Source organism: Fopius arisanus, unplaced genomic scaffold (assembly GCF_000806365.1).
Source record: "Fopius arisanus strain USDA-PBARC FA_bdor unplaced genomic scaffold, ASM80636v1 scaffold00013, whole genome shotgun sequence".
NCBI classification, from domain to species: Eukaryota; Metazoa; Arthropoda; class Insecta; order Hymenoptera; family Braconidae; genus Fopius; species Fopius arisanus.
The window spans coordinates 559,329-569,371 of record NW_011887752.1 but is presented as its reverse complement, the minus strand read 5'-3'; the positions used below and the strand labels follow the sequence as shown (position 1 = coordinate 569,371).

The following is a 10,043-nucleotide window of genomic DNA, read 5'->3' as shown; positions in this document are numbered from 1 at the left end:
TATACACTGAATTCGAAAATTACATTCGTTTTTTTCAATAGACGATTTCCTATCACGTATTTATAAACAAATAATGTTCCTGAGTGTTAATACAATTGCCAAAGGGAATCCTATGTAAATTCTGTAGAAATTTAAAAGTTCAAAAACTGTAGTTGTTACTACAATTATTATTAAATTATTTCAATTACTGGCTTCATTATATCAATAGGATATTTATGAAATTCTATAGAATTTTCGGATGAGAGGACTGTCAAATCCCGAAAATTGAAACATCCCGAAGAATCCCCATGAAAAATGACGAAATTTGAATGAAAATTACTCGATGCGGCAACTAAATCCAGAGATAGCCATCACCCGTTAGAATTCGTCCATCAAAGCAAAACTTTGGCTCGAGCATTTCCTTTCGTGCATTTTTTTTATGTCAACGCCTGAGGAATGTGAGAATATAATTTTCTCCAGGACGATTTAAGTCATGAAATTTTCCATCACGACCTTCCTCTAGTCCCTGAAAATGAACGAAGTGAAAGCCGTTTCATTCTTTATCTGAAAATAGAAAGAGTGCCTCAGAGATTCATCGCGTAATAAATCACGATGGAGTAATAGACAGAAGAGGAAGTGCACGAGGCAAATTGGGTCTCCGGGTGGCAGACGGGAAAGGTCCCCAGTCTAGTCTAAGCGAATGAGATAATGACAGTGTCAACTGAAATACACGTGTTTGCAATGATCCTTGGTAATCCAGCATCAAAATACGTTCTCTCTCTTCTTTTTATTCCAGCGATACATTATCATTCATAAAATCATACCTGCATTCGTCTAGACGAGTCGAGAGTACATGAATAAAAGGACACAGGCAATAAGACATCCTCGCCACATCGATCCAAAATTTTCACTAGTTTATTAAAAAATCCCATCAAAACTCCAAAACTCTATCCGAAATCACCCAGAAGCTTCACCCGATGGTAGCGTTTTCCAGGAATATCTCCGAACCCGAAAGAACTAGCCAAATTTTTATAGGATCCTTTTTTACAGCGTTTGATCCAGTCTAAAAAAAAGTCTAACAAAAAATTTCGCTATCTCCGATAGATCCAGAGATATCTCTCGAATAATCGACTAATTGAGCAACGGATCGACAAACACATACGTGCATTCGACCTAACCCAGTTATCGGGGAATATTATCAAAACGCGGAGAGATACCGAGATTTTGATAAAGATCATTTTTTGAGTTGACATGTTGCTCTACGGAAAAGATAGATATGAAAATTAACGTGTATCCCTTCATTTAGGAGATATGCAGCAGGAAAGGTACTTGATAGTGTAACGCGGTAAAAAGTGATGATGTCTGGATGCTGATCTCCACTCTGATTTTTTGTTATCCAACCCCGAGTATTAGACGGGTCTCCCGCGGTGTGTACTTCTCCTCGCGTTTCTCTGGTGTCTCTCCAGAATCACCGAGTAGACGGAATTATGCTTTCGTGCTGGCGCACCGGCCGACTCAGTTGAGACTTACGGCTCGCACCGTCAACACACCTCTCTGTAACAAAGTCCCCGGACTACCTTGATAGATCATCATCATCATCAACCCTTTACCTGGTGAACATCCCCCTAGTCAACATCAAAATCGTGACAAACTTACCACCGAAAGATGACCTGACAGGTCAGACGATCTGATCGTCCAATCGAGTTATAAAATCTGATTGTTCTGCAAGTGACAATAACCATCGAAAATGTTATCAAACCGTGTAATCGTGCTGTTGCTGATTGCCACGTGCGTCCGGTGTCACCCAACACCTGGGGATTCCCTTGAGAAATTGTCCGACCTCCAGATACCGACGAATCGCCTCCGCCGGGGTTCAGACCAGCCTGACCGCGTGCCCTTCAGCCCCAGAAGACTCGAAAAAATGCTGGAGAAGGCCATCCTCAAGATCATAACCGGCGATCTCAGTAACTCCAATCTTCTACTCCTGAAGAGTCTGAACTACAGTCTTGAGGAAGTCCTTGCCATTCGTCAGCGAGAGCTGGGGAGGAAATCCACGCTGGAGCCTCTGGAGAACGAGAAACAGATTCTCGAGGGCTCCAAGGACATCCTTCAGCCCGAGGACAAGCTCAAGGAGACCATTGACTACGATGCGTTCAACAGAAAAGCTGTCGAGGATTACGAGAGCATTGGGAATAAGATGGAGGAGTACACAACACCGGTGAATTACGATCTGATAACACGAAGAATTGGGGACAATTCTAACGGTGGGTTTCATGCTAATTTCGATCGAGCGATGGAGCCCCACGTGGTCTTCAAAATTCGGTACGATGACTCGGATATTGACTCGAGCTCCATTGAAAGGTCCAGAGAGTCTGGATTGTCTGAGGGGATGAAGATCCTGGGGACTCTTTCGTCCTCATCGAGACCTGATGCCGAACCTCAAGTTCAATCGAATGTCGAAATCTCAGCGATTGAAGCGAATGAAGCGAATGAAGCGAATGAAACTAATGAAACGAATGAAGCGAACAAAACTAAAGACAGTGGATTCGATAACAGTGGTACAAATGATTCTGTCAAATCCTCCAAAAAGGTCAGCTTGTACGAGGGCCTGGAGTGGGTCGAGGATGATGTTTACCGTGTGATACCAGAAGCCCTGAATTATGAACTCGGTAATTACGAAGAGGAGAATGAAACGATGGAGGCGGAGTACCAGTCTGGGAATTCGTCGATCGAGATGACCGATGATTACTTCGGATATCAGGAGGACAAGGATCTCGATAATCGAACCATCGGCAATTTTACGGCTTATCAGCAGCTGGCAGTTGCACATCGCCGAGAGTGAGTACCCCATCCATATCTTTCTCCTTCTGTCTTTATTTCTTCACTGTTGTCTCTCGATTTGCCAATACATGAATGTCTTTTTTCTGGAATCGTAGAAGGAATCAGTCAATCGACAGGTAAGCTCAGCTGTTATTTTGGTAAGGGCATCCCCCGATTTTCGTTTGCACTTAACGATTTTAACTGAAACTCACCCGCATTTACCAATCATCACCCCAAATCCGAAGTTTATTTACCCATCGTCTCCTCAACGATCGACAAATCAATCGAATAATAACCAGATTCCCAATTGTTTATCTCCCGTGTTCCCAAAACTATATTGGAGGGCATATCGACCTCCTGGCGTGACTGAAACCGTTGAACCTTCAAAAAAAAAAAAAAATATGATAAAAATATCCAGAGGCAGATCTTCCACACGTTCCACAATATTCTCAAACCATTTCCCCCTTGGTCTCATTCTCACTCATTGTCACTCCAATCTATTTACTTTTCCAAATATCTATCAATTTCCAAAATGGTGAAAAAAAAACAATTCGGTTTGACAATTTTTCCTCAGCTTTTGGCATTCAGAAAAATTGTCACGTGTCGGATCTAAGTGAACCCCCACCCCTCTGAGCCCTTCTTTTTTATTTCACCTCCCACCTCACCAACCCATTAACTTGTTCGCTTGTTTGTTGCCCCTCACACACGACGCCAAGCTCTCGCGCCCGTTGGCACTTGTTTTATTTTATTAAGTCTAGACGCGTAAATGCATTCGTGCGCCCAGCATTGGCGTAGTTAGCGCACTCTCACCCACTTCTCCCCCTACCCCACCCCCTCACCCCCCTCAGACGGTATTCCAGGTGAGACTAATTTTCATAATGAAAAAAAAAAGAAATTGGTAATTGAAAAAAAAAGTCGAGGAAAAGTTGATTTTAGAGTCTATAGAAATTCTATAGAACTTTTCACAAATTTTTTATAGAAATTTTATTGAATTTCTGGAATACGAAGAGAGAATATCGCGGGCTAGGGAAATTCCTTTGGAAAGTTGTTTTTCGGTGTTCTATAGAAATTTTAGGAAATTTCTGTAGAAATTTTTTAGGACTTTTTGAGAATTTTTGTAATATGAAGGGAGAGCTAGTCGGGGCAAAAGAAAATTTGGGTAATAAGAGAAAAATGCGGTGGAGAATCGATTTTATGTGTTCTGTATAATCTCTATAGGGGCAGGATCTAGAGAATTTTTCATAGCGCTCTTGTCGGTCTGTTGTTTTTATTTTATTTTGATTTTGCGGGGCTATTGAATGCGGGCGAAAGGTATCATCTTGCGTGTCATTTCATTTTTCCTCTCCTGGAAAAATGATATGGAGTTTTCTATAAAATTTCTATAACAAAATAATATTTCAGAATGAAAAAAAAAAACTTTTGAACAGAATTTCTATTCTAGAATATTCTAGGATAGGAGAGGAATTCTATAAAATATCAGATCATCGCTGATAATTCTATAGAAGTTGATCAATTTTTTATCCGAATCCGTCAAGATATTCCCTACAGAATAATTCCACACATGCAAATGATATTTTAACCAATTGGAGAACACCACGCGGTGATTCGAGTAATGATTTTCAATTACTTTTCCACGTCCGAAAAGTAAAAAATTAGGGTCGAAATTTTAGCGGCAATTTGAATTTCTCTACCTCCGAATCCTCCGATTTTCTTTTTCTCTAATTTATTCTCATCCCGCTGGCACACCGGTGAATTTTAAAAATAGAATTTTTATCGTTGCTGAAGACCACCATAATCACTAGGTGTCTATGCCAGCTGCAATTAGGGGGGAGTTATGTTCCTCATGGTGAATCCTACCGGTGGTATTACGCAATGGCCGAGTGAATTTTAATGCCCTGACCTTGTCTATGCACTTGCATCGTGGCTTGGCAAAAGAAGATGGAGGTAATACTGGCAGTGATTGTGAACGAGGGGTAGAAAAGCTAAACAGTATGCTGACTACATGCAGGATGGAAGAAATTTCGTTGGGAGTAAAAATAATAAGAATTACGGCAGTAAAAAATCTTCGACCATTACCTCCACTGGAATGTTTATTTTTTGCCAGCCCGCCAGGCTTGCATGCAGAGGAGAACGATTTTTTTTACAACGAATAAATTGAAAAATTTTATGGCCTGCTTTTTTTTATCTCCAATAGCAGATTGAATTTTCAAGTGACAATGAGAAGAGGAAAAAAACGAGAAGCTCTCCATTAAATTTTAGTGAGATTTCTCTGAATTTGGAAATGTGGGTCAACGTTTTCATTTCCACAGTTTTCGGTTCTTTGTAAGGATAAAAAATCATGGAAAAATCATGAAAAAATTATGAAAAAATGATAAAAAAAATTGTGATGAGTCTGGTGAAACATTCCGTGTCTCCCAGAGTGAGACAACGGGTGGGCTCGCACCCAATCACCCGTCTTCTTCTCCAGACGGGGTCCAGACGGGTCACATATACACATGCACTCAATATATATATGTATACATGATACATGGATGCTGTGAAGAAATGGCCGGTGGTTACTAGATCGACCGGTGGATGGGGAATCAAATGTCATCATTTCACTGACGAGTTTTGTTTATCTCTCTCCATGGCCTTTACCATTCCGTCATTACGGATGTTTAGCAATTTTCAATAAATATCCTCTTTACGAATAATTAATACCAGAGAGAGGAATTTTGTAAGGAATTCAAGGAAATTTTTATCGAAATATCACGCCCGGAAAATTATATATCTGCGGATATATCTCAATAATATACGGATATATTTTTCGTTAAACATGCTGTGTCTGAGATAATAATAATTATTATTATTTTATTTTCTTTGGTGTTACAAGACATGTGTTTTACACCTTCTCCACTTGCTCAATTCTTAATTTATATATTCAAGCCGTTTCAGGGTTCTATTAATTTATTAATGTATTTGAGATATATTTTAGATAGTTCTGATGATCATGTAATGTAGATATTTGATGTACAAATAGAATATATAGGAGATATATTTTAGGAATATGTATTTGTTCCGTGCGGGATCAGAGTAAAAATAACCGTTTGTCCGGTTAGAATTCCTGAATTATTTACTAGTAACATACATCTACAAATATAATTTCAACTTTTTATTTTCATACTAATAAAATAAAATGTGAGTATTTAAAGCATTTTCTTGAATTTCGGTGAATTTTTTCCATTTCAACGAGAAAAGCCGAATAAAGTTTTGCCTTTCCACTCATAAAAAATATATAAAAGCCATATACAAGACCTACATACATATATGTAAAACATTGATTATTGTATTCATTGATAGTATATTGACGAAAATAAAAGATTGTCCATGCGGATCAAGAATTCAAGACTCGAAGAATTCCTGACAAATTGAGTAATGACTGATTCCCTATCCACCCAGACAATCACTAAAATGAATAAATCTCTCCCACCACCAACGGTGAGGAATGAAAGGCGGGAAAGTACCCCAGGTGAAGGAGATGGGGATAGGAATGGGGAGACGTTCTCAAGCTGAGGGAGATAATTGTGATAAGTCAGTGGGAATGAGAGAGGACGGAGGATACCCTGTGAATTCAAATGTGATAGTCATTATGCGATGGAATCGGCTGTATGTCTTCAGGTTTTCCTCTCCCTGTCTAGCCGGTGTCTAGATCATAATAATATATGCCTATGTGGCCATGTGGTCTGTCTGGGTCACTGACCATTCACTCATTCCCACATTTTTTAATCAACTCGGTGTGCCTCGTACCAGCCCCAACTAGTTATAAACATTTTCTGACTTCACGCTGAGATATTCTCCAATTTCACCAGCGCCCCTAGCGGTAGCGTCTCTAATTCTCTAACTCATTGTGGATGAGAATTAACAGCCCCAATGCATTTTACCCTTTTGTGTTTATTGATTTTTTATAACAATCTTTATTTAATAATTTTGTCAGTTTGGATTTTCGTTGCCTGTTATTTTGCCTTTTTGTATCTGCAGTAATGAAGGGTTTATTCAACTTTGCAGTCAAGTACAGAACGCCATCGAAGAAATTAAAATGAGGGTCCTGGCGATGACGGGAAGATTCAACCTCACGGCCAATAACAATCAAGTTCAAAGGGAGAAGTTGACTATGTTCGCGCCAACATGTGAGTCAAAAGTATTTAGTAATCATTGGTGAACAAATTATGAAATTGTAAAGCAATTGCAATTGATTGATTGAAACATTTATTGACTGTACGTCATGTTGTCCAAAAGAAGGGGAGAGCCCATACAGCGCAATTATAGCACCCAAAAGAAATTATAGAAAGCGAGAATAATAAAGATTAAAGATAACAGTATCAGGGGAAAATGGAAAAACTTAATAATCTATAGCTGTTGGAAAAATACTGCTTTAAAATTATTAGAACATAAAGAAAAGGAGTTGAAACCTCCACAACTTGTCACGAAGAATTAAGACAAAAATTTTCAATAGCCCATGTTCGATTCACAGGTGAAGCACCGAAAAATACAGACCTCGAGACTTGGTCAGACCCGTTCTCCATGAACATGCATTTCGAAATGAATCTGACATCCAGTGACCACATTGTCGCCGCTAGATTGCGAATCTACAAACTCCCCCAGGGGAACTCTACATCTACAAGTGCTAGTTCTTCAGGACATGATGATGAAGAAGAAGAGAAGAAGATTAGAATATCCGTTTATTATTACACAAAGTCTCTGAAGAAACATAGATGTAAGTTAGAAAGTCCAACCGAAGACAGTTCCGGATTCATTTCATCATCTCATTTGGTCCTAGAACACTTCATCCCTGACGCATTTGATCCTCATAAAACTACATATAAACTTATTGAGTTATTCAATTTCATTGTCAACTCATCAATTTCTTTTTTATAAATTTATAAACGAGAGTGAAGAATACGTTTCGTGCTTTCACCGTAAGCAGTAGTCAGGTCTGTATAGCGGTGGAGATTGTGTCCGTTTGTGATCCGATTTTTTAGGGAAGTCGATAAATTTTGTCATGTATCTCCTTTAACTGCCTCTCAGGCACTGCCTTCCCCACCGCAAATCAAGTCGCGAACAAGGATGCAATGGATCTGTTAAGACTGGCAACAAAGGTCGGGCTGTGCATATGATCCGCGCATAAAACAAGCGGAGCTACAATAACTCTAATCTGAGCTTGGTGACATTGGGGAGGCTAGTCCGACCAACCGCGTACCCAAATCTATCTATCTATCCTTTAATTGGGATGAAGTGGAAAGGATGAAATGTCATGTAATCACGATTACCGATCGTTTACCTTTCCACTAGCTAAGAAACGTCTGATGGACTCGGTGGTGACTCCCTTGACGCCTGGAGGTGGTCATCTAGCTCTGGATGTGAGGCAGGCTTTGAGATTCTGGAGACAACCTCATCCAAGCAACAATCATGGAATCCTGGTGCAAGTTGAGGATCAGGATGGGAAACCCCTCAAGCCCGCTTTATACGTTCAACAAGATTCATGTCATGCCAATGATGAAGACACAGATGAGAAGGCATGTGAGTGTGTGAGCTAACAGTACTAATGATTGCCTGGTTTTCCTTATATTTTTGTCTAGCATATGAGAGTTGAATGTTATAACAACTATTGACAATTCATATGCATGTCTTCGATTTTTTTTAAGGCATCCAGAGAAAAGGCGATCTAATATCAGAAGAATCATTTTTCAAACCAACTAAATCAGTACCGGAGCGGTAAATCAGTTTAAGCGGAAAAAATTGTTTGATTATCTGCTACGAATGAGAACTGTTATCAATTTGTGCAAATTAATTAATGAAATTCATTTGATGTTGGCTGAGTTATTCATATGTCATTCAGATGATAGTTTCACGTTCTGCAGCCATTTTTCTTCCAAAACTCGGCGACTTAGATTGAATTGTCTGATGCTCAAGAATTGAGTCGAGTTATTTCTCTTTGTGTTTTTAGTTGGGAGTGCTGTGTCGACTTCGCTTTCTTTTCAAATTATTTTTTCGTTTATTTCAACATAGCTCGTTTGGAACTAGAGCTGCAGGTTGGACCAATTTTATTACAAAAAAATCGTTTTGAATCGTTTTACCGGTCCGCTACTGAAATTTCTTTCCGAAAAATCAATCACGGTAAAAGTTCGTAAAAAGTTTCAGTGGATGTTAAAGTGATTATCGCTGTACCGTTGAGTTGTTGCTCGTCTCAGTGCATGCACTCATTAGTCCTTGACTATGAAATGTTTTTATCAACTTTTGAATACTCAGTGGTAATTATTTATATGGTTTTTTCAAATTGCAGATCAACGCGTCCCTGCAATATTCCTTCAAGCCTGTTCTCGTTACGTTCGAGTCGTGAATGGTGAAGCTGTCACATACGTCAACTGCAAAAATCTCAGAAACTCTCAGCACTGACGAGGCATCTGGATTTTATAAATATGTCTTCCAAGAGAAGAGGAAAAGTGACACAGGGTGCTCTCTACGTTAAACGTAGCGTGAGAATTTTTACAGACTGTTTAATCTTTACGTCTTTAATCTTGATGACAAAGGGACGATTATTTAAATGTTTAGGGATTAAGTTGAATTTTAGGAGTGAGAAAAAAAAATCTGGCTAGATTCTATTATTATTTCTATGTAAATAGTATTCGAGAGAATTTAACGTAGTGGTTGATAAGTATTGTTGAAGTGGGTGTAACTTAAGTATTTTTTATTTCATCTTCCATTATTTTTTTAATGACTGAATCTGTATTGCCATGTAATCTCATGAACATTATTTGTCGGTCATGCAGATTTATTTTAAGCATTGTATATAATGTATATTGTATTTTTCTCCTCTCAATGAAATAAATGATTGATTAATTACACATTGAGCAGATATATATTATTAAACTTAATCAATAAAATCAATTGCATTATTTATAGTGGATTAAAAAATTAGTTCAAATAATTGTTGGTATTAATTTTCTATTTCATTCCCGGGCATTGAAACAAATTTTTTTTTCAATGTTTGATTCTTGCTTAATGAGCGATTAGTCTAATGAACCGGTCGCCTTTTTAGGAATCAAAATGGCGGGAAAAATCAGCTACCTCCTCAATTATTCTGTGATCCTGTCAAAAGTTGGCGAAAATTTGAGAATTTTTAAAAATTCAGAGCGCATTTCGTCAAAATTTGAATCAAATGGGAGTTTTATAGCAAAATACCAGGAGAATTGAGAAGTTATCCGACT

General features: G+C 38.6%; 1 protein-coding gene across 2 annotated transcripts; it reads left to right on the top strand.

The window, feature by feature from the left end:
• The first annotated feature begins 1,312 nt into the window (after positions 1–1,312).
• On the top strand, positions 1,313–9,642 carry LOC105263128 (uncharacterized). 2 transcript variants are annotated; one of them, XM_011299138.1, is made up of 6 exons: positions 1,313–2,817; positions 2,916–2,936; positions 6,844–6,965; positions 7,310–7,552; positions 8,128–8,355; positions 9,119–9,642. In XM_011299138.1, exons 1-6 carry the CDS (start codon positions 1,727–1,729, stop codon positions 9,229–9,231), a joined length of 1,818 nt encoding a protein of 605 aa, XP_011297440.1. In that variant the 5' UTR covers positions 1,313–1,726; the 3' UTR covers positions 9,232–9,642. The 2 variants fall into 2 exon arrangements, with proteins under 2 accessions (XP_011297440.1, XP_011297442.1); XM_011299140.1 differs by lacking the exon at positions 2,916–2,936.
• The last annotated feature ends 401 nt before the right edge of the window (positions 9,643–10,043 follow it).

Excerpts from the sequence above, each read along its gene's own strand:
- LOC105263128 (XM_011299138.1), top strand. The coding sequence starts at position 1,727 with ATGTTATCAAACCGTGTAATCGTGCTGTTGCTGATTGCCACGTGCGTC. Across the intron at positions 6,966-7,309 it reads GACTATGTTCGCGCCAACAT|GTGAAGCACCGAAAAATACA; the intron begins GTGAGTCAAAAG and ends TTCGATTCACAG. Across the intron at positions 7,553-8,127 it reads GTCTCTGAAGAAACATAGAT|CTAAGAAACGTCTGATGGAC; the intron begins GTAAGTTAGAAA and ends CCTTTCCACTAG.